This window comes from Hyposmocoma kahamanoa, unplaced genomic scaffold (assembly GCF_003589595.1).
Source record: "Hyposmocoma kahamanoa isolate Upper Pololo Valley unplaced genomic scaffold, ASM358959v1 80, whole genome shotgun sequence".
Lineage (NCBI taxonomy): Eukaryota > Metazoa > Arthropoda > Insecta > Lepidoptera > Cosmopterigidae > Hyposmocoma > Hyposmocoma kahamanoa.
This window is the reverse complement of record NW_020654051.1, coordinates 6,567,488-6,594,983: the sequence shown is the minus strand read 5'-3', so window position 1 is coordinate 6,594,983 and position 27,496 is coordinate 6,567,488. Positions and strand designations below refer to the sequence as shown.

At 34.9% G+C, this 27,496-nt stretch overlaps 2 protein-coding genes across 2 annotated transcripts in view; one reads left to right on the top strand and one right to left on the bottom strand.

Annotated features, from left to right (window-relative positions):
• LOC113233836 overlaps positions 1–15,910 on the bottom strand; it is a 54,333-nt gene extending 38,423 nt beyond the window's left edge. Inside the window, exon 1 of the mRNA XM_026469053.1 lies at positions 15,640–15,910. Within this exon, the coding sequence (XP_026324838.1) occupies positions 15,640–15,879 (240 nt within the window). The 5' untranslated portion in view covers positions 15,880–15,910. The remainder of the gene's footprint in view (positions 1–15,639) is intronic.
• Positions 15,911–18,936: 3,026 nt separating this feature from the next.
• On the top strand, positions 18,937–26,158 carry LOC113233894 (fatty acid-binding protein, liver-like). The gene is made up of 4 exons (XM_026469122.1): positions 18,937–19,060; positions 21,515–21,684; positions 24,970–25,083; positions 25,959–26,158. Exons 1-4 carry the CDS (start codon positions 18,991–18,993, stop codon positions 26,016–26,018), a joined length of 414 nt encoding a protein of 137 aa, XP_026324907.1. The 5' UTR covers positions 18,937–18,990; the 3' UTR covers positions 26,019–26,158.
• Positions 26,159–27,496: the final 1,338 nt, after the last annotated feature.

Below are 27,496 nucleotides of genomic sequence, written 5' to 3'. Positions count from 1 at the left end.
TCAAAAGAGACGAAGATGGAGGAGATCGCATCGTCACAACCTTATTGAGATTATCAAATCCTTTCACCACAATGACACGCATTTAGTGAATGTCATCGATACGACAAGAAGATGAAAATACATTAATAAAAATTGAAACGAACGTAGAAAACTTCCCTGGCGGAACAACACTTGACATGTCTAAAAACGAACCTTCTCATAGATTTATTCCCTAATCTCTATAGTCTAGGCTATGATGTCGATGGTCTAGGCCTTTGTAGGCAAAGTAGTAAGTTGTAACAACAGACGTTACATAGGTGTGTATGCCCATCAGGGTAATTTTTAGGTAAGTTTTCTCTACCTAATTTCGGTGGCAATTTCTATTTAAATAATAAAGAATATCATCATAAAGTATTATTTAATATTGAAGGGTATTAACCTGAAATATTAAAAAAATATTTCACGATAATTATTAACTCTAATATTTAAATAACAAAAATTACCACCGGAATTAGTTAGAAAACTAACCTTAGAATTACCCATTGTCACTTTTCATTAAGTATAACTTATTTCAGTAATTAATAGATTCAAGCATTACTTTGCGGAAGTCCATGTTAATAAAAATGGAAGCAAATTAATTTGTTACTTTGCGAACCCAAATTGGGTTCGCGGAGTAGCAAATTAATTTACTTCCATTTTTACTAACTTATTTCACTCCAAAAAAATCTTTTTTTAAAGTAAAATAAGTTAAATTTAAAAATTTCTATGAACGCTACTACATACATCCTTTGACCATACAACAACTCGAGAGGGAAAAGTTAAATCAAAGCGATTTCCAGCGGTAAATTACTGTCAATAAATACATTATATACAAGACTATATAATATATAAATACAAGACACATTCAACTAGTCTCCTTATTGAAATAAATAACGATTTCATTTTAAAAACGACTAAATTGATATGAAATATGAACTATTATCGTTGCTTACTAATAAAAGATAATAACGATTACTAAACACGTCAACAATTACAAACAGAAGTGACATGCATGACATACGAGACCTTGACACGATCTGTCAAACTCAAGGTCAATACATTGTCAATGCATATCAGATCACAGGTTGAACAACGCCCAAGATCGCATTTGGTTGATCTATGATTGTTAGTTATCAATTTATCACGTTTCAATTAAAATGGATGTCAATTGAATTTAATAGTGAATGTAAGCTATTCAGATTAGGCTTTGTGGTTCTGAATTAAGTGCCTGGCTATATTTTGATTTGTAAGAGATTAAGAGGACAAACGAAGCTTGATTCTATTTTGGATAAGAACTAATCAAACTCAATGTCACTGGGAGTCACAATCTAGAAAGTAATTGCTATGAACGGGTTTGTGGCATCTGAAACGTATAACATTTTCCAGTAAATGCTGAGCTCGTGTCCCTTTTCTTCATGTTTATTTTGTTTTCACAAAGAACATTTGTGTTTAAATTGTAGGTACTTTTCTTTTCATACATATTACGTAAACTTAAATTAAATTACATCTTAATTACGTAAGCTCAAAAAATCGTAAAACTTACTTACAAAAGAGCTCAACTGTATGCAAAAATTGAAAAGATTTATATATAGAACACTATCTATAGATTTTGAAAAACTATGAAAAAATAATGAATGCATTATATCATAAAGTTATAATGATATCTATACTACACAAGCATATGGGGCTTATTCCTATATATGTATGGGGGGGAGGGGTATTCTTAAAATTATTACTATCAAGCATGATGTGGTTTATAAAGAGAACTCTACCAGTATTTTGGGCGTCTTGTAGTGAGGACTACAAGACGCCCAAGGTCTTGTAGTCGTCCATTTAATCTAGAAGTGACATTATGCAAGTTGTTGTTATTCGTTTGAGTTGGTTCTGCAATTACAAACAGGATAGAATTGTATTTACCTAAACATTTGTCAACTTACTAACTATAGACAAAGTCAAAGTCAAAATATCATTTATTTGTTTTGTTTGTTATAAAATTTTTACACTTGAAAACGTCATTTTTTAAGCTACTGCTCGTTCGTTACGCTGACCTCCCCGAGAAGAACGAGCAAGAATTTCTAGGGATTGCTCTTTTCAAATGAACTTAAATGCTATGAAATACTAAATAAAAAAAAATAAAACACTTTGAATACTAATTGTGTGGAATCAAGACTCATGTTGTCTTTCCTTACATCTTTATCTAACACATACTCTTCCATTATAATATGACTTTTCAATTAAAATACTTTTAAAGTAAGTTTTAAACTTAGGATATAATAATCTTAATACAGATAGACTTTATCAACAAAATAAATCCGGACTTTATAAGTATACAAAAACTTTCTATACTTGCAAATTCCCAGGGCCGGATTTGCAGTCTTAGGCTCCAAGCTATGTGGTCAGTATGGGCCGCCCCTTTCTCAGCACTCATCATATACTGGTAGAATACATAATGAATTTACTTTATTGACAACTTTTATCGAAATCGATACAGAAATTTAGTTAAACTATAACAGCTGCTAGTTTTTAACATTTACGGAGGTTTCAGATTTCAATAAAACATTTAAAACGGTTTCAGGTTTTATTTACTTAACTATGGGTTCATTCTCATACAAAATTAGATATAATAAGTGTTTAATAATGTGTTATAAATAAAATGCGCTTAAGCGCAGCAAAATCATTAATTAAATCCGCACAATCCAATTTCTTTAAAAAATCAGCTTCTATGTTAAAAGTGATTTAGGAAGATTATTGTTATACGATGCGGTGCAGTGCGTGTGCCTTTAGAATATTTAGATACTTTGAGTTATTTCTTGTTACCATCAGTAAGTTTTTGGTCACGATTGGCCGCCCTAGGCCCGGGCCTACTGGACCTTAGGGCAAATCCGCCACTGCTTGTAAATGACCAATATTGTGATGATATAACGTAAATAAAATTCAATTATCGAAAATAAACTTCATTAAAAAGCTCATTGTCATCGAGTGTGGTGTAATTATACAAGTGTAAGTATAAATCTAAATTCCCGAGCGTTATACATACACCACTAACTCCATAATTCCATCACACATTATTCAAAGTTGTTATAGAGTAAACATAGTTCTCCATTCAAAACATTAGGTAGCATAGTTATGGTTTCGTTTACACCATTTCTTTCATCAACGTAATCAATTTATCATCTCTTTAAGGTATTATACTTCTCAACTGGAGCTCCGGGAGGGTAGGCGTCTCAGTGCCGGGCAATTACAGTATTGCAACATCGCACGCCCACTGCGCCGGCGCCTCAAAGTTGTACCAGATTCTGTTGTTACAGCATGCTGTTGAGTTTTCGTATCGGTAACTTGACTTACTGAGTTTTATTTTACGACAGGAAAATAAGAGTAAAAGTTTCACCTTTGCTGACAAATTAAGTTAGCCACGTTGTGTAATTTCAATAATTTATTTTGTTAACGTCATGAACATCGAGGGACCAAATTACACAAGTACTACATCGAAATATCGGGGAAAAATGAGCATTAAGTGTAAGTACAGAGTTTATAAATTGAGTAAAAACCAAGTATTCGTAGACATCTTGCTTTATATGTGTTTTTTTATATTCAATTCATAATTAACAACTCATTTATTTGTGAAAACACTGTGTTCGGCCAAACGTTTGGTATATAAACATTATTGCCAGTATATTGTGCATTTACTCATATGCACTTCCACAAACTAGCAGTATAATGTAGAAAAGCCATTTTTGGGTAGACCTTGAAAAAAAAAATTTTAATCACCTACATCAACAAGCGATTTGCTGAAGCTTTACTTGCCCTTGAACATCCTCCTCATTCCTCCCCGCACGACGTCCCATTTCCTACCTGACGTCTGGCGCGTCCTGGGCAACAATCGGCGAATACCTTGAAAAGGTTGTAAGCACCCAGAGCCGCGTGTAATGAAATAGACAACTCGGTTCACATAAATTTAATGTATAACAAGCCAGAAGAAAAGATAAAAGGCAAAACAAGGTTGTAACAATAAAAATAGTACAAAACACAGGTACAATATCTGTATATATATGTATCTGTATGTATCTGTATGTATATATATAATATATGTATCAAGCTATAAGTTTACACAAGTTTACAACAAGGTTATTCATGTTTCTTATGTATTAAGTATTGTATGATAAAGTTTTCTGTTCATTTTTTAATTTAGAGTTTTAAAAAAAAAATACAATTTTTTTTATTTACAAAATTTAGAACTTACACAACTACACAATAGTTAAAAAGGCAAAAGTAAAACGAAAACGAAAACACATAGGAAATTACAAATAATTCGGTAATCGCCTATAACCGAACAGCTGCGCGCGAGCCGATTCTATAGCAAATGATAATAGGGCGCCGATGGTTATCGATAGCGTAAGGTGGAGTTAAGAGTTATGAAAGGCAATAAAGGAAAGATTAAAGATAGTAGAAGAGGTAGCAATGCTGTTGAATCTTTTCGCAAAAGTAAATTCAATAACAATGAAGGTACATAGCTAGATTATATGAGGCAAACAGTTACTTATTATTAAGAGGCTTACATCATTGGAAATGTGTATTATTATATGTTGGTGCTCTATTTAAGAATTTAGCATGTAAACATTCAGTGACATTAAATGAATTATACAATAAGCGCCACATTCAACGGTGAAAATGTCGGCCAGTTATGGATGCTTAGGTTCGCCAATGTGTCAACATTCATTGCCAACATTTTGGCAAAACACAGATATTAATGTAGAAAAAATAAGATGGTTTTTACTAACATTGAACAATATATTTGCTTGACATTCAAAGACAAAGGAACCAGTGTTCCAATATGCTTAAAATAGAAGAAAAGAAAGTCACACCCTGGGGCATCACACCGAAGAGGCTGTTAACGCTTCTCGAATAATTTGTTGTCAATGAAAACAATTGCCAACCATCGAAAAATGTCACCAAGAGGTTTCCACCGATAAGGGCTCAAACTTATGTGCACTGTTCAAACAGTGCACATAAGTTTGAAAGGCTCAAGCCTTTTGCGGTTCTCGGTACTATAGGCAAGCAAAATCAAATTTCTCATCAACAAAAGTTCTATAGAGAGAAAGCAATTTGAACTGATGACCAGCGGTGAAGAACTCTGGACATACGAAGGTTTGGTGCTAAGAAAAAATACTTTCAAAATTCGTATTGACTTCATTGTTCAGAGGTTAATCGCTACACTAGTTTTTCTTATTGAAGGAAATCCAGTTTCAGTTACCAGGACCAAATAAAACAAGGGCTTGCCTAATGAAAACTACATTCCGATTGTGGAATACATACACCTACATTATCTTTAATTTCTCGAATTAATATGTTACTGCACGTTTTAAACGGACCTAAAGAATGATCTTTGGAGGTCAACCGTCCATTAAAGGTGTTATAAATTATACCAATAATCGTAAAGTGACCTATTGTTTTTCTGGTAGCTATTTGAAGCGGGTACCTTTCAAAACTGGTCATTCATCATGGTTCAAAACAGTTTCAAAACTGGTCATTTATCAACGAAAAATAAGATATGTCATAATTAGATACATAGAGGTAAGTGGTACTTATTCGTAGGAGGAAATTCTGAGAAGTATAATCAGATCAAGCTCTGCCTTGCAACTGGAGAAACAAGGTATTAAAAAAGATATTTCACAACAAAAACATACCGACAGTCGCGTCCAGCCTCCATGGATGAGCAACGTCCAGCTTCCATGGATAACCCGATTGATAGGCCACAAAGACAGACTTACTAGACTGACAGGAATTCGAAATTAGACCGACTTTGTTTTTGGATAAAAGACGACCGACCTTCCTTTCTTTGACGAAGGAAGACGAGGGCAGTCCTGACTAAACCTCTGACGCGAGCAGACGACTTCTCCTGACTAAATTGTACAGACAGAACGTACACCGTCAAAGTTGGTCTATACCCGTTCTCCATCCAACATCGAATACTCGATCAAAACTAAAAGATCTATTTGGTCGAATATTACTTATTTGACAGTAATTGTTTCGGATAGATGATGACATTTACGTCAAATACGTCATTAACACACTTTTGACTGGGAATATCATAGTTGGTCACGGTAGAAAAACTTAGATTTTAAATATTACAATACTCACGACTGATTTTTTGTTACTTGTAATTGCAATATGTCAATATTAATGACCTGTCACAAAAAAAAAGTGTCTGTGATAATTATAACATTAGATCACAATTGCTCAATAAATTAATATTTGATTTTAAAACTTCTTTTTCTCTTGTTTGATCCAAAAGGGGATCCGTTGGGAGTTGCAGAATGTAGAGTGGATCAGTTAGGGTTTGAAATTGGTGGTGGATCAGTTGTAGAAGATTAAAATTTTTGGTTGCAGTTTTCGTCAACTCACCTTCTAAGAAAACGGAAAGATCATAGTTTCCTTATTTTGGATACTTCGTTCCATGAACGATCTACTAAACATGGTTACATCTTTGCTCGTGTGTAATCTAAAGTATCATAACACACGAATACCATTCCAAAACAAAACAATGCAGCAAAATCTTATGTATTCCGTCGTATTCTACGTGTGCAGTCGTCACTTCACATTGAACTCAGAAATAAAAATTGGTCAAGTGCGCTAGGATTACGTGGCAACGCCAACACACCATGGGAAATTGTCGGTTCCCTTGAAATTAAGTATTGCAAACGAATTAGCTACCTACACAGTGAATGTAAAGCTTAGCCATTGACAAAAACAAAAGGTCAAACTTGGAAAGCTTCGCAACCGGAACAAAGAAAGGTGACTTCAAATGTGGCAGCAAATGGACAAACAACACGTTGCTAAGACAGTAGTGTAAGGAAAATGATTTTAGTACCAGTAAAAGTCCTTGTGAAAGGGTTCGTCCAGGGTAATACTGCCTTACCTATATCTGTCGCCAAGCAGTTATGTGGGCATTAAGGCGTTTCTGTTTTGAATGGTAAGAGGGTGCTAGTGAAATTACAGGCACATGGGACTTGTGAGCTTATGTTTCAAGGTGATGGGCGCGGTGGCAATGCCCCTCAGATCTTTGCATTTTGATGTTTTTTTTGTTAGATTACCTAGCAGGCCCTTTGTAGTAATCCAGTGATCAATTGTGTTGATTGTTTTTCTCCTCATTCTTCTTCCGTAGTTTATCGTTATTTTATCTCATTGATTTTTATAGCATTTGTTAAAAGTCCTCTACAAAGTTGGCATATTTTATAAACATTTTGGATAAATTGTCATGAACGGGTTGTAAGATCCATCTCATTACCATCTCTCTCTCAAATCCATTATTACGTAGAAACAAAGGTTAATTACCTACAATCATGCAATCCTATACTTTGTGTAACAAAAGGATCTAGATTATAGCTCTCTATATTGCACACAAATTTGATTCAAACTGTATTCCATAGCATTTGCTTAAGCTTATTTGAAAAGAGCAATCCCTAGAGTGTCTTGCTCGTTCTTCTCAGGTAAGTCAGCGTGGTGAACGAGCAGTAGCGTAAATGTGACGTCTTCAAGTGTAAACTTATTTTACCAATTGAATAAATCATTATTTTTAAAAATATATATTTAAAAACAAGTATGTTTATACGGAGAAATGAAAACGGATAGAACTAAAGGCTGGAATCAGACTAACTGATGTTTGCTTGTACAATTCCATATTATCAACGCCTAATGGCACCCTGGCCGATGAAATATATAAATTAATACTCAAGTTACTCGAAGAAAGATAGTTAAGTAGAATTAAGGATGATCTCTAAGGATGGAGCAGGCATTATCACTAAGTGATAAAAGCCCAGTTTATATAGAAGATTTAACAAAAAGGAGAAATGTGTGATAATGATATGTGAGAACCCCATTCTTACCGCCTTCTGCCTGTTTAATTTTTATCACATGCACATTGATTATTACAACACCAGTAGCAGTAGGCTTCTTGTGAACGAGTTCTTCTAGGGAAGTACTGCCATCTCACCTATTTCTGACGCCAAGTAGTAATGTGAGCATTACGTTTTGAAGGGTGAGGTGCTGGTGAAATTATATATGCCTAAGGGTGACGGGCGCAGTGGCAGTGCCACAGATTTTTGCGATTTCATGCTCTGAGCGGCACTGTAACAAAGGCGTGTCGCCTACCGCCAGCAGTGCGACTTGTTCATCCCGTTGCTTTGTATCATAAAAAAGTATACAAATATTAGATTTCTCGAAGACGTCGTCGGTTCGAACCCGGAATTTTTACTGAGTCTTCGATCTTTGTATTAATAATTATAACAAACTAGTGGAGTAATTTCACATAAAAAATAATTGAATATTAATTCAATAAAAAATTAAGTATACAAATAATTTTGCAAGAAAAACACTTTCAATTAGCGAACGAAAACGGAAGGCTAACCACATTTATCAAAGCGGTACGGGCTTGAACCGGTTATAAAAACTTCATGTTAGAGAAATACTTCGCTCTCTTATTTAACGGACATAAAGCCTTTTCTGACTGAATCAAGCTGATTCTGCGTATACAAATATAGAGATAGGAAAAACTGCTTCTTTATTTAAACGTTGTAGCTTTTTTAAAAAGCGTGCTTTTTTAGATGTTTTTCATATATACGCTCTTTAGTTTGAAGCTCAAAAAATTGTTTAGAAAAACGCTTAAGTGCATAAACTTTTATGTTAGAAAAAGATGTGTTGTGTTGATAGCGAAATGCAAGAGTAGACTACTAAAGGTTTTAAGATAAGTGACTTTCTTTGTAAAACACGAGTTTTATTTTAATATTCACATTACGAATTAGGTAATTTGTTTAGGAAACATAAATGGTGGGACTTGAAATTGCACGTTGAAAAAATGAAATTGTTGAGTATAGAACTGACCGATGCTTACGCTTAAAATAAAAAGCGTGCTTAAGTGCTTATTTTAAAAAGCAAACTTTTTAAAGTAATTTTCGTTTAAACGCTTACCTATAGACAAATGTGGTGGTTCCCTAACGCGACAAACAACATGGTGGCATTGACATTCTGTCATTCCGGCTCAGTGTTGCCATTTACCACTCCTACTAACTATCCGTCACACTTCTGACAGTGTTACCGTTTAAACCATTGTTTCCACTAATGATGTGTCAAGCTTTTGACAGATAATTATCATGAGAATAAACAAACACACAATTTAAATACAGCGGAACTAGTAATCTAAATCTCTGTAGCTATCCGAAACAAACAGAAATTATACAAACACTTCTTGAATTCCACATAATTTTAAAAGTACCGACCTCAAAAATTTGTGGAATGGAAAGTGGATGAAATCTAATAAACCGGATGCATCCCTTAATTTAATAAGATGCCACCCTTAGAGGTGGAATATTTCCTTCAAAAAATGGCACCACTATTGAAGTACCTACCCCTTTTCTAACAAAAAAAGAATCATCGAAATCGTTTCACAAATGATTATATAATTACAAAACAACACAGTCGAATTATGAACTCCCTTTTTTAAAGTCGGTTAATAAAGAAGTTTGATGTTATGATTCATCAATGAATGAATCTACATTGACTAAGACTATGATAGTAGTAGTTAGTAGTAATAGAGGATTATAGAAGGAATAAGAAGGAGATGAAGACCAACAACAGCATACAGTGAAGAAATAAAGGACAAAGTGAGCAGCTATGAAGAATTCGAAGAGTCTGGCTGTGGATCGAGAGGAATGGAGGAGGATGTCGGACTAATCGCGTAACCACACAAAAAATACAATCGAATTGAGAACCTCTTCGTTTTTTGGAGTTGGTTAAAAATAAATCATAAGAAATCTTGATCCATCATTATAAAAACGCGGATTAACCGATACATCAAAGTGACAACTAAGTTATGTACTATAATTATGTAAATAAGCTTTTGTTTATGTAATATTCACTACGTCCAAGAGGAACAAAAAACTCTTAACAATGAACGGTAAGTATGTAGAGTCAGGTTACTAATAAAAAAACCTGTGCTTTAAATTTGAATCTTAAAGCAATGCAATAAGTTTCAAGTGATCTACTTAAACTATGACTTTACTAATGCTATTCAAACAAGATGTATTGGTCAACCCATAATATCCGTTACCGTGGGAAACTAAGGTTTGATTTGTAACAATATGTTTCTAATCAAGTTCTTATCTTGCGTTATATATAGGTCAACCAAAATTTTGGAAATTTTAAAAACTTATAAATATAATAATAAAAATAAATACCCTGAGCCTTCAAAATCGAAACGTAGTAATGCTTCCATTACGGCTTGGCGGCAGAAATAGGTAAGGTGGCATTGCTTCCATGGACAAACTCTTTCACAAGAAGCGCTACTGCTGCTATGTATGCTTGTTCCGAAAGCATTTATATTAATATTACACCGATTGCAATAAAACTTTCGTAAGTTGTATAACACACGCCCGCCAAAGTTATCCCACATCTGGCTGATGAAAGGCCATTTAAGTTAAGACTATATTTTAATCATTATTATTCATCCAATTGCGATACACAGGGCTATTTGTTGAACACTAAACCTCCCAGGACTATATTACTAACATCATAAACAACAACCTTTGTTCCATGACCAAAAAGTCATCTGTAAAAATAAAGCATAATAAATGAACCAAAAATGTTATATACATTTTTAAGTTTTTCTTGTACTCTAAGACTGAGATTTATGAAACGAACTTTGAGTATAGACAAGTAAAAACGGCGAGCTAAGCGATTTTTCCGTATTTAAAAACGAACTTTGCCTAAGTTTAAGCAAAAAATTACGTCAAATTCGCAAAGTTCAATTCAATTTTGTGCTGAAACTTGTTAGTTCTGGGGGTGCTGCTGGTGCTGCGGGCGTTCTGGTGGATTGTAATAAAAAAGTATGTAGCCTGGATAGCAGTAATAGCCTCCGCAGCCTCGCAGCCTCCAACATCTTATTTAGTAAATTTAGGAATTCAAACGTTGAAAGTCCAGTTTATAGATATTTAAACGATTCAAAAAGATAAATAATGGTATGTTCGCTACCGCAGTCGCGCAGAGTGACGATGGAAAGAAACATAATTAGAATGCGTGGTAAAATGGTAAAAATTTTAAATTTAAATATGAGTAGAAGAAGAAAAAACGATACGAATGGAGAGAGGCGATATAAAAAGATGGGATGACGGTATAAGGAGGTCACATCGTCACAAGTTTAAGCAAAAAATTACGTCAAATTCGCAAAGTTCAATTCAATTTTGTGCTTAAACTTGAGCAAAGTTCATTTTATAAATACGAAAAACTCGCTTAGTTCGCCATTTTTGCTTATTTAAAGTCAAAGTTCTTGTTATTAATCTAAGCCTTAGAGCGTTGGCACACTAGATACGTCCAATTCGTACACGGAATCCGAGAAATGATGGTCCGAAATGTCCCAAGGATCATTTTATCTCTATGTGTACAAGCGATATTCGTATCGGACTTAGTGCACAAGCGACATCCAAAGTGGATCCGAGTTTTCTAGATTTCCATAGTCTTGGATTCGGAACAAAACGAATAGAATGGAATGTGCAAATGCGCTAGGACACTTTTTAAATCGGTATTTGTTAGTAAATTATTAAGTTCAAACGTTAAAGCGTCTTCCCCGACGACGACTTATAAAGACTTTATTGGACAACAAAACAAATCAGAAATGTCAAAAAACAATTCAAAATATTAGTGTACAAAGGCGAGCTTATGCCATAAGAAACTTCTTCTAACTAATCTTTCTGTAGTATGTACCTTCTCCAACATTTACCTTATTTCCTCATTATCACATAAAGCTCTAGGTACTTCTTCTCATTATCACATTGTAGCTCTACTCAGAACTAATTTAATTAAAGTGACCCTCTTTCGTAAGATTGGGCAAAACCGACTTCTTCACAAATGACTAAGTATTCGTAACACATACCGACTTTCGGTTTCAATTTGGTATTACGCAGTGATTAACATGTCAACGGGGAAACAAAGAGACCGATTTGCGCTGCTACACCCGTGTTCTTACTTTCCTTAGCTTGTACGCAGAGTGGCAAGTCAAGTTCTATGCTAATTAGGTTAAGGAAGGGATAATACTGCTATTTTAAATTTGTTTCGGAATCATCATCCACATCATTAATTTATCTATGCGTTCCACTGCTAGGCACGGGTCTTTTTCAGGCATGGGTTTATTATTTTTTAAATAATTGGTCATTTTATAGTGAAACGTGAATAGAAGATATAGTTTGACTCATTTGTTTTAGGAGGCACCACGCTTATCGCATTAAACAGGTGAAAATAAGGTTTGAGTGGAATTCAATCATGCAACGCCTTTTTCGCTCTTATTGCATGAAAATAAAGATTTTTCTGCCCAGCTCAAGCCTCCTACTTCATTCCCTCCCACATTCTTTATTGCACCTAACACTTTGTTTTAAATAATCAAGCGACGGAACGAACAAGTTGTACGGCTGGTAGTAAGTGACACGCCTACCCATAACATTTGCTGTGCTACTCAGACTAAAAGTGAGAACAAAAGTCATAAGCAGGCAACAGCGTGCTAAAGAGAAAGAGGGAGAAATTTGTAAACAAACGTAAGTGAAGCGGACATTTTATTAAAACCAACTTCTGCTCTGTCCCGATTCTTTTCTTCCAATACAAAAAATCATTCTTACAAGAAATTGAGTCTGCATTAAAAATCCAATCAATTTTGTTCATTTTATGTGAAAAATATTTTTGTTAAATTTGACCAATTTCTGTTTCTATTTTAATCGTCCTTTACAATGAAACGATCCTTATAAGAAGCTGAATCTATCAGAAAAGAATAGAAAAAAAATCAATTTTATTCATTTTGCATGAGAAACATTATACGAAATTTGGCCAACTTCTGCTGTTTCAAATTTCCCGATACTGTCCCATTTAAAAAACACAAAAAATATTGAAATATTTATAAAATAAGTAAGAGAGTTTAGCAGGAAAGTGCGCTATCAACCTTTTCTTGAAGTAAGCAATCGACTTATTTACCTACAATACCTTCACTACAAAGTTATCGGAATTAAAAAAAGAACTTGGGATATTTTGATCATGCTCTCTTTTGGAGTCACTGCCATGGGCGGGCCGACAGGGGAGTCTCATTACCATGTCTATCTCATTACCATTTCCATGCCCATTTCGTTCTGCCAGGCATTGTTCGACAATTAGCCGAACGGCACCTACCTATACTACACCAGTTACGTAAACCTGTTACCATGGTAATGACTCAATATTTGTAACTGGAATTTCCCAGATGTGCAATATTTGCTACCAAGTCGTGCCCTTTGTATAATAAAGTCACATGTGAATAGGTCAACAGTGCTTTTATCACATGAAAGTAATTATGCATAATGTGAAAGTTTATAACTCTCTAAAAAAAGTTATCGACTAATTTCGCTCGTACCATCTTTAAACCTCTCTCCTGAAAAGTTGCAATTTTGCAAATGTGGCCTTATTTATTTATTTTTAATAATATTTCTTATTTTTTTCTTTTTTTTTTATTAAATAAAAATACAGAGTATTTTTAAAATAATAACAACCACAAAGGACTGTATAATTAACATCATAAACAACTACGTTTGTTCCATGACTTTTTAAAAAACGTAATATAATTACCAAAAATAAAAATTTGCTTTTTTGTTGTACCATTTGACACTTTTTAGGTCAGTATTTGGTAGAATAAGTTTAAACGTGCAAGCGTCTTCCGCAACGGTTCCCAACCCCTTCACAGAGTTACCTATTACCTTTTAGAGCGATCTATTTAAATCTAATTATTTTTGTATGAAAGTAAAATATGATGAATTATTAAAAGTCAAAGAACTTAAAGTTGTTGTTTATGATGTTAGTAAAGTCCTGAGAGGTTGTTAACGTTTTAAAAATAATAACCCTATATATCGATGGGTTCTAAGTATAAAGGCCAAACTAACAATTTGATCATTTTCACTTCACCCATATGTATAACAACAAAGTATTAAGTATTTTCAGGAAACACTGCTCTCATAGATATTCCCAATACACTCACATGTAATTCACCAACACTATACATACTGTCAAAGACAAAATGTAGAATAGCATTGCGTCTATACAGTGCAAAAATGGAATTAAAAAAATGTGACCTTATTACACCAATACTGCGAAGTATTCATGATCACCGAAATATGCATATAGCTAAGTATAGATTACTTGTGATTTATGTAATTACAGATTTTTTCAGTAAATAATCTCAGTACAGAGTACTAAAAAACCGACCTCATAAGTTCGTGGAATCCATTGACTTAGGTGGAATCTAATATATTTGCCAAATTTTATTGATATCGTTTTCCGGAAAGCGCGCGAAACCGGACTGACTCCCTAGTTTGTCACCCCTAAAAGTGGAATGTTTTCTTCAAATTTAAATGGGACCACTACTAAGGTGTCCTCTTTCCAACAAAAAAAGAATCATCGAAATCGGTTTACTAATTTACGAGTTATTGCGTAACATACATACAAAAAAACATGCAGTCGAATTGAGAATCTCCTCCTTTTTTTGAAGTCGGTTATTAAAGAAGTTTGATGTTATGATTCATGAGTGGATGAATGTACAATGACTAAGACTATGATAGTAGTAGTTAGTACAAAAAGACGAATATAGAGGGAACAAGAAGAAGATGAAGACCAACAACAGCACACAGTGAACAAATAAAGGATAACGTCAAAGTGAGCAGCTATTATAGAAATCGAGACCTCTTGCTATGGACCGAGAGGAATGGAGTAGGCTACACCAATAAGAGCCAGGTTCTACAATTATTGTACAATACACACGTACCTAATTAATAGTTTTTTGTTGCAGACCACCAAACCTGGTCTCACATTAAGGATTTCCCAATACCATATTTTTTTTGTAATACCATGTAGCAGAACGAACAAGTTGTGCGCCTGGTGGCAAGCGACACGTCTGTCCATAGTAGTTTAGTAGCAGTAGAGTTCCTTGTGAAAGAGTTCGTCCAAAGAATTACTGCCACCTTACCTATTTCTGCCGCCAAACAATAATGTCAGCATTATTGTGTTCCGGTTTTGAAGGGTAAGAGTGCTGGTGAAATTACAGGCACTTGAGACTTGTCAACTTACTCAAATCTTTGCGATTTAAAGCTCTGAGTGGCACTGCAACTGTTATGGACAGGCGCGTAGCTTACCATCAGGCGCCCGACTTGTTCGTCCCGTCACATGATATTATAAAAAAAACTGAAATTGCATAGGTCACTGCAATGAAAGGGCACTGCCATCGCGCCGGTCACCATGAGACATAAGTAGACAAGTCCCTGTGCCTGTAATTACACCAGCACCCTTAACCTTCAAAACCGGAACGCAATAATGCTTGCATTAGGTACATTAGGTACTGCTTAGCGGCAAAAAGAGGTGAGTTGGAAGTACTTCTCTGGTTTTTACAAGGAGCTCTATTGCTACATAAAAATAACAAAGTCTACTCCTGAGACTCTACCCAGAAATGAACCAATTTAGGATATTGATCCTACCGGGAACCAGGGCCCACTTGTACCGTACCGATAGTGCTTACTACTAAGGACACCGAGGACATAATTTCGAAAATGTGGTTAAAAAAATGTATCTTACCTTATCAGCTTCAGACACTCTTAATATGATCTTTAGACGTGAGTTATTTTTCCTGTACTCCTTCAGCAGAGTATCGAGCTTGTCGCCCCTAGCGTCTCCTGCGTACACCAGATGCGTGCACTCTGTAAATCCGTCTGCGCGTGCGCTGTCCGCGTAGCAGACGAATCGCGCTGCGCCCGCGCCACCGCCCGTAACGCCCGACACCGCGACCGCGGTGACTAACAAAAACCAACCCCACATCCTGAATTAAACCGTCATTTCATGAACTTCGCTATGAAAGATTCGATTTGTTAGAATATAAGAGAGAACTTTTAATAGTTTCGTTATATAGTTTATGGTTCTCGATTTTGAATTTCGTTTTTCGAGTATGCGCGTTGGCCGCGTGATAGGCTGCGCGCGAGTGGCTGGTCTGTGCAGCCGTACGCGGTCTTAGCGCCCCCGCCCTACGCTCAGTAGCCGCAAGGTCGTGCGCTCACTGCAACTGGAGCTTGCGGTGCTCCGCACGAGAGCGACAGAAAAGCTGCTGCGCGTGCGCAACGGTGCTCACTCATGTGTGACACTATAATGTCATTTACTGCAACGAACTATTTGCATTATTTATCGTGCGAGGTATGTTAATTACTTATGAAACGTTATCTGCTAATTACTGCCCGAGTATCTTGTACAAAGTTTATTTGGTTTAAAAATAACAGACTAAAATAACCGTAAGTGTTCAAGAAAAAAAATTGATTACACAGCAAAGTAATTGCTTCGTAGCTATTTTTTTAAACAAAACCTATTACCTTTTTCAAAAAAGGAGGTTCTCAAAGTCAAAGTTAAATAATCGTTTATTCCATAAGTAAAATTTTCACCAATGAAAACGTCATTTCTTAAGCTACTTTTTAAACTGACTACCCTGAGAAGAAAGAGCAAGAAATTCCAGGAATTGCTGTTTTAAAATAAACTTAAATGCTATGGAATACACTTTGAATCATAATTGTGTGGAATATAGACTCTTGTTGTCTTTCCATACTTCTTTACTTAAAACATACTCTTCAATTTTGTAAAATGACATTTCAACTAAAATACTTTTAATGTACGTTTTAAACTTAGGAAATGATAATCTCTAATATATTCTAGGAAATGATAATCTTAATATATTAGGAATCTTATTGTAAAAACTTATACAGTTCCCCATAAAAGAATCGTTTACCTTAGTTAAACGAAATTGTGGTACCATGAGTTTGGACTTAGTTCTAAGGTTAATATTATGGATATCTTCTTTCTTAATGAAATTATGTATATTTTTATGGGTACACAAAATATTTGAGTAAATGTACTGTGATGCCTCAGTCATGATACCAGTCTCCTTAAACTTTTCTCTGAGAGAAACCCGAGAGCCTAGACGGTACACAGAACGAATCGCTCGTTTTTGCAACACAAATATGGTCTATTCGAATGGACTGTTTTGTGTATAATTACGCGATTGCTCCCATATTTCTGAACTGATTTCGATGGTCTTTTTTATTGGAAAGGGTGTAAACTCGTGGTCACTACTGACCACTCACTGGGACCAATGTGGTACCAATAAAATTTTAAAGAAAATACTCCACCAAAGCATGAAAAATTAGGGCATGCACCCAGTTTATTGGATTTCACGCATTTTCCGTTAACCGATTTCAAATAAAACTCGGCAAATAGATATAATTCTACAAACTTTTGAAGTTATTTTTTTTATAAAAAAATTGTGATTATTCGAATTTTATCTTGTTTTTCTACTTTCAAACAAAGGCTTTAGCAAGGCAAATCAAAACCTCCCTACTGCATTGTTCTTGTTTTGTTGCGTGTAACAAGTGGAAACATAAAAAAAAAACGTTAAAAAGTGTTGTTGTCCATGACATTACATGACACATGACAGCCATTGCAATGTAAATAAAATACTGTAGGCAACAAAGGTTGTGATATAATAATCACACAGCCAGTCATGTGCTGTAATGCGAGCGACCGAATTATGATGATCGATTGCATCGACATGTCACCTCGCCGTTCAGATTACTTTTACTGACTTAGTTCTTGCTTAGAACGCAATAAATGTAATATAACGCAAGTTCTTGTGTTTCGTTTGCAAAATAATATAATAATGTAATGTGCCAAACTACAATACCGTTTTTACCAATCAATAATTTAGTAGCAGTAGAGTTTCTTGTGGAGGGGAAGAGTTCTTCCAAGGAAGTACTGGCTACATAAAAGATATGAGGTCTGCTTACTCGTTTCGTAACTCACTTGGTAAAGCTATAGCCCGCGTTATGAGAAAATGTCGCTGGTTCCGATGGACTGGTCCAGCCGGATCGAAAGGATTTTTCTTTGAGTTTGTTCGATCTGTCAATCATCATCAATTATTGTGATAGATAGATAGATAACACGTTTATATCTTTTTGCATCTATCTATCTAATGATAAGTCTATTTAGCCATTGCGATTCTTGATACTACTGACACTTGAGCCATTGGTTATGAAATTGCATAGGTAACAGTTATTAGCAAAAACTATAAAAAATAACATATCTATTTATGACTTACCTATTTTTACCGCTCAGCAATAACGAGAGCATTACTGTGTTCCGGTTTTGAGTAGTAAGGAAGCTTGTCAAATTACAAGCATATGAGATTTATGTCTCAGGGAGACGGGCGACTTGAAGCTCTGACTAGCACTGCAACTGTTATGAATAGCCATGTGTCGCTTACCACCAGGCGCACGACCTGTTCGCCCCATCACTTCATATCATAGTAAGTATAATGTAATCATAATAATAATAATAACGCACACACTCAACATAGCCCCGCACTAGGGAAGCCCTGTGTCGCGGGTGCCATGGACACACACATGGACAATCACAAATTACACCCAAACTCACGAGAGAAATAGCTGTAGGCCATACAATATTTCTCCCTGCCCGGGAATCGAACCTGGGACCTCTGCTTGGGAGTCCGGCATGGTAACCGTTCGGCCACGGAGGCAGTTTAGTAAGTCCTACTGAGGAGCATGGTGTTCTCGTGGAAAGATCGATGTTTATTTTTAATATATCAGATTACTATTTAACATAGTTGAATTATGCGTTAGTAATAACAGTCAACTTAGATATGTCATTTTGTTACCTACCTCAACAGTAACCCACATCTATTTCTAAAACAAAAACGAACAAACAAACACTCGCACACTGTTTTGTATTATTGATATAAAGATAACAAAATCCTAACTCAGCATGATAAACATTTTCTGTTCTTATCAACCAATATAGGTACGCTGAGTTAGTCAGTTATATGCCGATTGGGTTTGAGGCTGCCGTACGAATAGTACACCACAATAATACAAAATGTCATTTTCGGGAAAGAAATTTAGGAGAATACGAAGTGAGAATATTGACGAGCTAATGAAGGAAACTAGTGAGTGTAAAGTTTATAATTTGTGTCTGCTTGTTTGTTCTGTAATCTAGCAGATTTGCGCAGTCAGTTAAATGATGAGTGGCAGTGCAAATATTATGAGTGATAAGCGACAAACTCATTTCTTTTTCGATAAATAGTGGCTGTGAGCAAAACACGTTCTTATTTTGTCATGCTTACATTTGAAAATGCTACTTTGTCGTTAATTCCCATTCCACCGTAAGTTAATCCGGAATCTTTACGTATGTGAGAAAAAATTGATAGTTTTTTCTCACAAACGTAAAGAATTTGTTCTGCGGCTTCTCCAGTGGAAAAAATATAATAAGCATACCAAATGTGAAAGGACCAAAATAATGACGATTTTTATACGTTTGTACACAAAATATTAAAAAAGTATAGGCATAAAATATTGGTACTTGGCAAGTTAAAAAAATTCGTCTTCGGATAAATCCGATTAAATTTATTTGGAAAGTGGAATTTTTATACGTACAGGGTCAAGAACAAGTCAATCTTGACAACTTGGAGATTTAAATTCAACTCTATACCGCTTGCGATAAGAGCTGTCGAATCAAGCTTAATTTGCTTTAAACATTTTAGACTTTTCAACTATTTCAGAATAGATTTGATCCTGGTGGCGAGGCTGTAAAATAATTATTTTATTTTACACGTGATTGCAGAAAATACCAGAATAATATTTTTTTCAATCTTATCTTTTTTTGTCCTTTTACGTAGTGGCACCTTGACCTAAGAATTTGCTAATGATAAGGCGCCATTTGTAGTTTAGTTGCTACACAAACATCGCTATACTCTGTGGCACCTTGTAGTCACTGAAGTGTATAATGTGACATTCTAATGATATTTAGTATGTGCGAATAACAAAGTATTTAATAGACGTTACTTCGCCATCTCCATGTTAAGTCCATGTTAATAAAAATGGAAGTAAATTAATTTGCTACTTGTGTTGGTTTTTTATGCAGTTAATTTTCCCACCCTCCATCCGCATTAAATTAATAAAAATATCATTCTTGGGCCAGTGTATTATATATTTTATGTTGGATAGGTAATTTAGTAGCAGTAGAGCTCCTTGTGAAAGAGTTCGTCCAGGTTACCTATTTCTGCCGCCAAATAGTAATGTTCTGATGAAATTACAAACACATGGGACTTATCAACTATAGGTGACGGGCACAGCGGCAGTGTTCCTCAGATTTAAGCTCTGAGTGGCACTGCAACTGTTATCGACAGGCGTGTCGCTTACCTTCGCGAACAAGTTCGACGAACAAGACTTGTTCGTCCCGTCACTTTATATCATAAAAAAAATTACTGCGTGAAAAAAAAATCAACAGAAGTACAGCAATTTTGTACGATTTAACCCTCAATGTCAATTAATTGGCTTCCATTTTTATTAAAACTTTATATGTTCCTAAATACGACATTGTCTTACCATATGCAAAACATTTTATATTCGATCGCAGCTTTACTGTTGTCGCCGACTCTACCCAAAGGAAAACGGTTGTTACGAATCTTCGTTTTCTAGGAGTCGTCTTACAAGTAGTCTATGAAAGAATTATTGCAGTGACGGTGCACAGCCAATTACATACTTCATCTTCGCTCCACCATGTACAATGCAAAATGTGCAAACCTTAACAATTCACGTACAGAACATATCTTAAATCTTTCTCCAATATACTCACAAAACGAAACCTTACGTCTTTCATTTATTCGGGGCAATATTATATACGCTTCGATAATAAGATCCCTGTTGATATTGAATATTTATTATCATTAACGTGATTTTAAGCTATCGTGAAACAGTGATTTAAATAGTTTTTGCGTACTTGGACGGTTAAAATTAGTAGAAGCGATTTACACAATATTTCAGGTTGTTTCTATATATGATATTTGAAATAATATTGTAGATCAACGATACTCGTAAAAAGAGCAACCCTTAGAATTTCTCGCTAATTCATCTCAGGCTCTACCTCTCAGGATCTGCATTACGAATGAGTATTTAATCCATGTGACTTTTCAAGAGCAATTTGCTTCTCTGTGAAGTAAAGATATATTGAATTTAGAAAACTTTATCGAATGTTCTTGGACAATAAGTTTTCAATATAATGTAAGTATTGTATGTCATATAGTCTCCATCGCGGAACGACTAGTCTCCAAATAAAACGACAAATCATAGCATCACAAAATTTTAAATTTTATTTGGAATTAATTTTTATAGATTATATTAGTTAAGATATAAGTAGTTGGTGTACACTCCGCACATCAGCCTAGCGCAGCAAGCGAACAACTACAGATGAAGACTGAAAATCAGCAATGCTGTTTACCACTTTAGCCTTTGTGTCAACATTACTCAATTGTATTTTCTGTTGGCCTTTAATTATTGTAATTGTGTTTTGTGGAGAAATAAATATATTTTAATTTATTTATTAAGTCTGTATATTTCCTTAGATGTAAGTGAACACACGTTACAGCTGCTGAAAAGCAGCGCACCTATATTTTCGTTCACGCGGGAGGATGACCAAACTTTTACCTTCGTGCTGCAGACAGGGGACAAGACCATGACGAGTACCTTCAAGCTCGGCGAGGAGCATGAAATGGAACGTAGAGATGGTTCTAAGGTATGAAAGTTACAGGGATGAACTCAGAGCTTTAAATCACAAAGATCTCAGGGGCACTGCCAATGCGCCCGTCACCTTGACACGTAAGTTAACAAGTCCCACATGCCTGTAATATCATCAGCTCCCTCAGCCTTCAAAATCAGAACGTAATGATGCTCACATTACAGCTTGGCGGCAGAAATAGGTAAGGTGACAGTACTTCCCTGGCCGAACTCTTTCTCAAGGAGTTCTACTGCTACATTTTTTTTTAAAGAGTTCTGTCTGTTACAACCACGGGAAGAGGTTTCCAATTTCATAAAGTAATAAAATCAGGAATCGAAGAAATCGAAGAAATCGAAGGAATTTTTTCTGAGTGTTCGGTCTTTGTATTAATAATTATAACAAACTAGTGGAGTAATTTCACAAAAAATAATTGAACATCAATAAAAATTTAATTAATACAGTGAATAGCGTCATCTCTCGCCAGGACTGGTAGCTGTAAAGGTACTAACTGGGTGATAAATCTGTCATAGATTTCTCATAGATGGCGCTAAGACTAAAAAGTCGTTTAAAGACCAAGTACAAAGACACGACTCAAGCACATAGAAAAATTCGTGAGGTCCGTTGGTTCGTTCCGTGGCTTAGTTGGTATAGCGTCTGGCACGGCATGCAAGAAGACGTCGGTTCGAATCCGACCGGATCGAAGGAAATTTTTCTGAGTGTTTTTTCTGAGTGTTCGGTCTTTGTATTAATAATTATAATAAAATCAGTTCAAAGCTGAATGTTATTTTTAATAGATTCATAAATTCAAAAATTCCATAAATTGCTTCTACACACAATATATGATTACCGTTGAAACAATTTGTATATTATGAAAGTCCAATCCTGCAAAGCGGTGGTAGCCTAACGGTTTAACCTACCGCCTCTCAAGCAGAGGCTATGGATTCGCATCCAGACTTGTACCTTTGAATTTTCGGACTTTATGAGCGAAATTTAATTTGAAATTTACCACAAGCTTTTCGATGAAGGAAAACATCGTGATGAAACTTGCACATCGAAGAAGATTTGTCAGCTCTCGCACCAGATTCGTGGGGTATGAATAAAGATGAAGTAAATCCTATAATACAATCCTATCCTTGTTTTATTCGTAAGTCAAAAATAATACCACAAGTCTTCAAAAAGAATGTATTACATTATTCCAGGTCGCACTGTACGCCTAAACCATAGATTCCCAAACTTTTTAGCTCACCGCTCACCTAAGCAAGATATATATATATACATATATGTAGTGTATAAATGTAGTGTAAATAGATCATTCTGGTTGTTTGCTTTGCTTCCGAGGCCCTTCTGTCCGTTTACTGGTCCCTACGGTCCGTACCGTAGGGACCAGTTTGGGAAACTGTGTCCTAAATGAGTCATTTTTTTACTTAAGCATAGACCGCTAAAAGCTATGTAACGTATTTCTACAATATGCACCGGTTAAGTTCCAAGCGACCAATTATATGGGTACGTCACTAAATCAAGACGTCGTCGATCTAGTACGCCACCAAAATTATCTGTGTCATAAATTGTGTCACTACCCGGTGTTGTTAGTAACTAAAAACTAAGTTTTTTGTCTAAGCCTATTAAAAGATAATGTGGTCGTATAATCGGATACTTGAACGTAAAATCATGTTCGCTAACACGAAATGCGCTTTTGTATCAAAAAATCCCGCGGTACTGGTATAGATGAAATTAGTAAGTATACAATTAAGAAAAGTAAACGTTAAAATGTTATTTGTAATTTCTTGTTCACTTTACATCATATATCGAAAGCGAAAACTGCAAAAACTTGGAATAAAAAAATTGTAAATTTAATGTTTTACCGCAAACATTGTACCTTTGTTAAAGTTTAAATTTGACACGTCTAGCTGTTCACTGTACTGAGATTCATTTCATATTCTTGGTCATCATCAAACGTTTAAGATTTATAGTGAGCGGAAATGGTATATATTTAAAATATAGAAATCGTAAAATGTCAATGTAAATTTTAAAAAAAAGTTTCGCGCAGTTCCGGCATCCCATGAAAGAAGAATAAAAATTATATAAAAAAAGTCACATCCATATTTTGACAGCATTAACTGGAAAAAGATAACTTTGAGTAAAATAAATAAATAAATAAAAAACATCCGAATATCCGGCCGCTAAAAATAACTAACAGTTCCTTAGACTTTTTTTAATCATTTATCATGGCGGTAACATTTGACAACAGCTGTTTTAATAGGTTGTCGTAACCTCCCAACCAATAAAACAATATAGTTTTCACTTCTCATGCTCTTAAAGTTCGTATTTCGTATGCTGTGTGTAGGCTGCATAAAATAGAATTTTATACTCTAGTCATTGACATACAATTATATGGACTTCGGGTCCGCACTAAAAAGTGTCCGAACTTATAGGGCGTTAAAATCGTATACAGAGCGTCATTCACGCTTTAGTCTTCGTTTGTTTCTTCTGACAGCGAAGCAAGCAAGATTAGACAGTACTGCGATGACATTACAATTTAAACTCAACGTTTTAGCTTTTTCATATTCCTTTACATGTCACTACGTTTAAATAGGTTGACTTGGGACATTTTTTTCGTGGTTTTTGTATTAGACCCGTCGTCCATTTATTTGTAAGTCAATGACTCTAGTGCATAAAATAGGATTTTATGCTCTAATGCATAAAATAAAAAAAACATCAAATATGTCTAATTCTTGTAATTTTACATTAAATTTTAATTAAATAATCGTATATATGTAATATTGCTGTTTAATTTCCTAATCGAAGTGAAAAGCAGAGTGTACAACTCGTTCATAAAACCCATTTTACCCTCGACTTAAGTATCCACTCTCGCCAGCGGCTCGGGTGGATACATTCGTCTCGGGTGAAATGACGCGTTTTATGCACTTGTTGTACAATCTACTATTTATACTTTGTAGCGACGTTGTTTTAGAGGTTGTGGTAACCCCCCAGATAAGTCGGAAGCATTGTTAATTTGGCAACTGTATGAAAGCTAAAGAGCTTTTTATTATATATTTTCCGGTCTATAAATATAAAAAAAATATTTGACATTGTAATTTTATATTTATTGAATATCACGATGTTTTATTACCGTAATATTATTTTTGTGAAATTACTCCACTATATAGTTTGTTATAATTAATGTGGCACAGCCACAATATGGCGAGGTTGCTGGTTCGAGTCCAGCCGAATCGAAACGATTTTTCTGTGTCCGATCTTTGTGTTAATAATTATATTTCACTCTGTTTGGATTTTGATTCGAAGGTGAAGGTGACATACGAGCTGGAGGGTGATAATGTGCTAAAGCAGGTTATTAAGCAACGAGATGGAAAGATCGCCCATTTTCGAAGGGAATTTGGGGAGAAGGAAACCAAAATGGTGAGTGATTTCTAACTGCATAGAGCACCTAAAGGACCTACACGACCTAACTTTTCCGCGAGGAAACTTGCTTGCTTTAGTTTTACTTGAGTAGATTTTCATTCGCCGCGGATAAAGCCGGAAGGGTTTTGTGAGCGAAGCTTGTAATTAGTAAATAAGTATTTTATTCTGTATTTTGGTCAATAAAATAAAAAAAATACTGTTTATTAGGAAAACCGTACCCCTTGTAAAGGCTTTAAAGTTTTTGAAGTCATAATGAATTATAACATGAAAATCACGCCGAGTGAGCTCCATTGTTGCAAACAAATTCCCGCCAGAATATCATCGAAAAAAAATCGATTTAAAAAGCGTTATATTTTCAAATTTATTAGGAAATAACCTGTTTTTGCGTCAGTGTATAACTTGCCAGTATCAAACAAATGAGTAAAGACATTGACTTAGAAATAAATGGACGACGGGTCTAATACAAAAACCACGAAAAAAATGTCCCAAGTCAACCTATTTAAACGTAGTGACATGTAAAGGAATATGAAAAAGCTAAAACGTTGAATTTAAATTGTAATGTCATCGCAGTACTGTCCAATCTTGCTTGCTTCGCTGTCAGTCGAACAAACGAAGACTAAAGCGTGGATGACGCTCTGTATACGATTTTAACGCCCTATAAGTTCGGACACTTTTTAGCGCGGACCCAACGTCCGTATAATTGTAAGTCAATGAGTAAAGAGTATCTAATTTCTTTTGGCATGACCCTCGTACGTAACGTATTGGCTAATGCGAAAAGGACCGTGTTTTGTCATTCCGCAAAAGCTGCATCGAAATTCATCGCAAAAGTTTAATTGTATTTAAAGATTTCTCTTATTGTTTTCTTGTTACAGACCATAACACTGGAAGGCGTAGATAAAGTAGCTACAATATATTATGAAATGGTCGAGTAATAGGAAATAACTAGTATTTTACCACTAGTAATTACGGACTTTATTTAAATTATTTATTACCATCAGTATTTAGATACTTTTTAAGATTACAAGGTATGCCTTATATATATAACTACACTAATGTATTTGAAAATAAATCTTCATAGATTCTTAAGCTGTTTAATTTTTATTTATTAAATATTGATGGCTTTCTAGAATAGTGGCCAATCTTAAAAGCATTTAATTCACCTTGAGAAAATGATTTAAAAAACTGGGAAATATCAAACTGACATATCGTACTGAACTCAACGTTGTCATGTCTATGTACAATTCACAAAAAAAAATCTTTTCAACAAATCTCAGTGATAAGTCAAGAAAAAGTATTTTGTATTGGGCCACCATTTTTGAAACGCAGCGATATGTAGTTTATTTTATTTATTGTGAAAATCTATAACTTTGGTAGTATGATTCCTTTTCAGTCCACGACCACGACATAATATTTCATGGTACTAAGGGAACAAAACAGAAGTATTAACTACATAGATAATATAATATATATGCGATAGATACTTAATATAATATTTATCTAGTTCTTAGGTTTTCGCGGTTGTATATACATAGGAAATAAAACTGTTTTTTTGGGATCTGAAATAGCAGAATATATTTTTTTCAATCAGTCTAACGTTTCGGACTCTAGGTCCCATGGTCACGTCTGCTGTTTGACGTTGGTTTGTTTGAAAAAACAAATATACACGCTATAAGAAATTGGCGATTTAAGAAAAAATAATTTCATTATATAATATTTGACTGGAAGATTAAATTTGAATTAGAGAATATTAAGATTGAGAGCTCAAATGAAACCATTAATTCGGATTACTGTTTTTTTATAAGAAAAAAGAAACGACCTCAAAAGTTCGTGGTATTATATCTATTTGCCAAATTTTATTGAAATCGGTTACCGGAAAGTGCGCGAAACCGGATTCATACCCTAGCTTGACACGCTTAGAGATGGAATATTGTCTACAAATTTAAATGGGACTGAGGTACCCTTTTTCCAACAAAAAACAAAATCGGCTCAAAAATTTGCTGCCAAATTAGAGTTAGCGCGCACCAAATATAAAAAAAAACAATCGAATTGAGAACCTCCTCCTTTTGTCAAGTAGGTTCACCTGATGGAAAGCAACGATGAGGTCGACGATGTGGCATGCACCATTGCACATATAAATAATGCCTATTCACTCTCACTTTGCAAAACGAAAACCAAAATAACTCGAGTAATTTTATAATTGCCTGAATTATATGTTATTTAAGGCAAGGATTTTAATGGATAACATACTTATGTCACAGCAAAACCAGAAAGAAAGGAAGAAAGAGACAAGAAAATAAATAAATATTTCCATCCTCTAAAAGTTCGGAACTAGGCTCTTGTATTAAACGCCATTTTGTTTTCCCATAAACCTCCTTCTCCGACGCTAATTCTCCCTGTATCCGATCGAAAT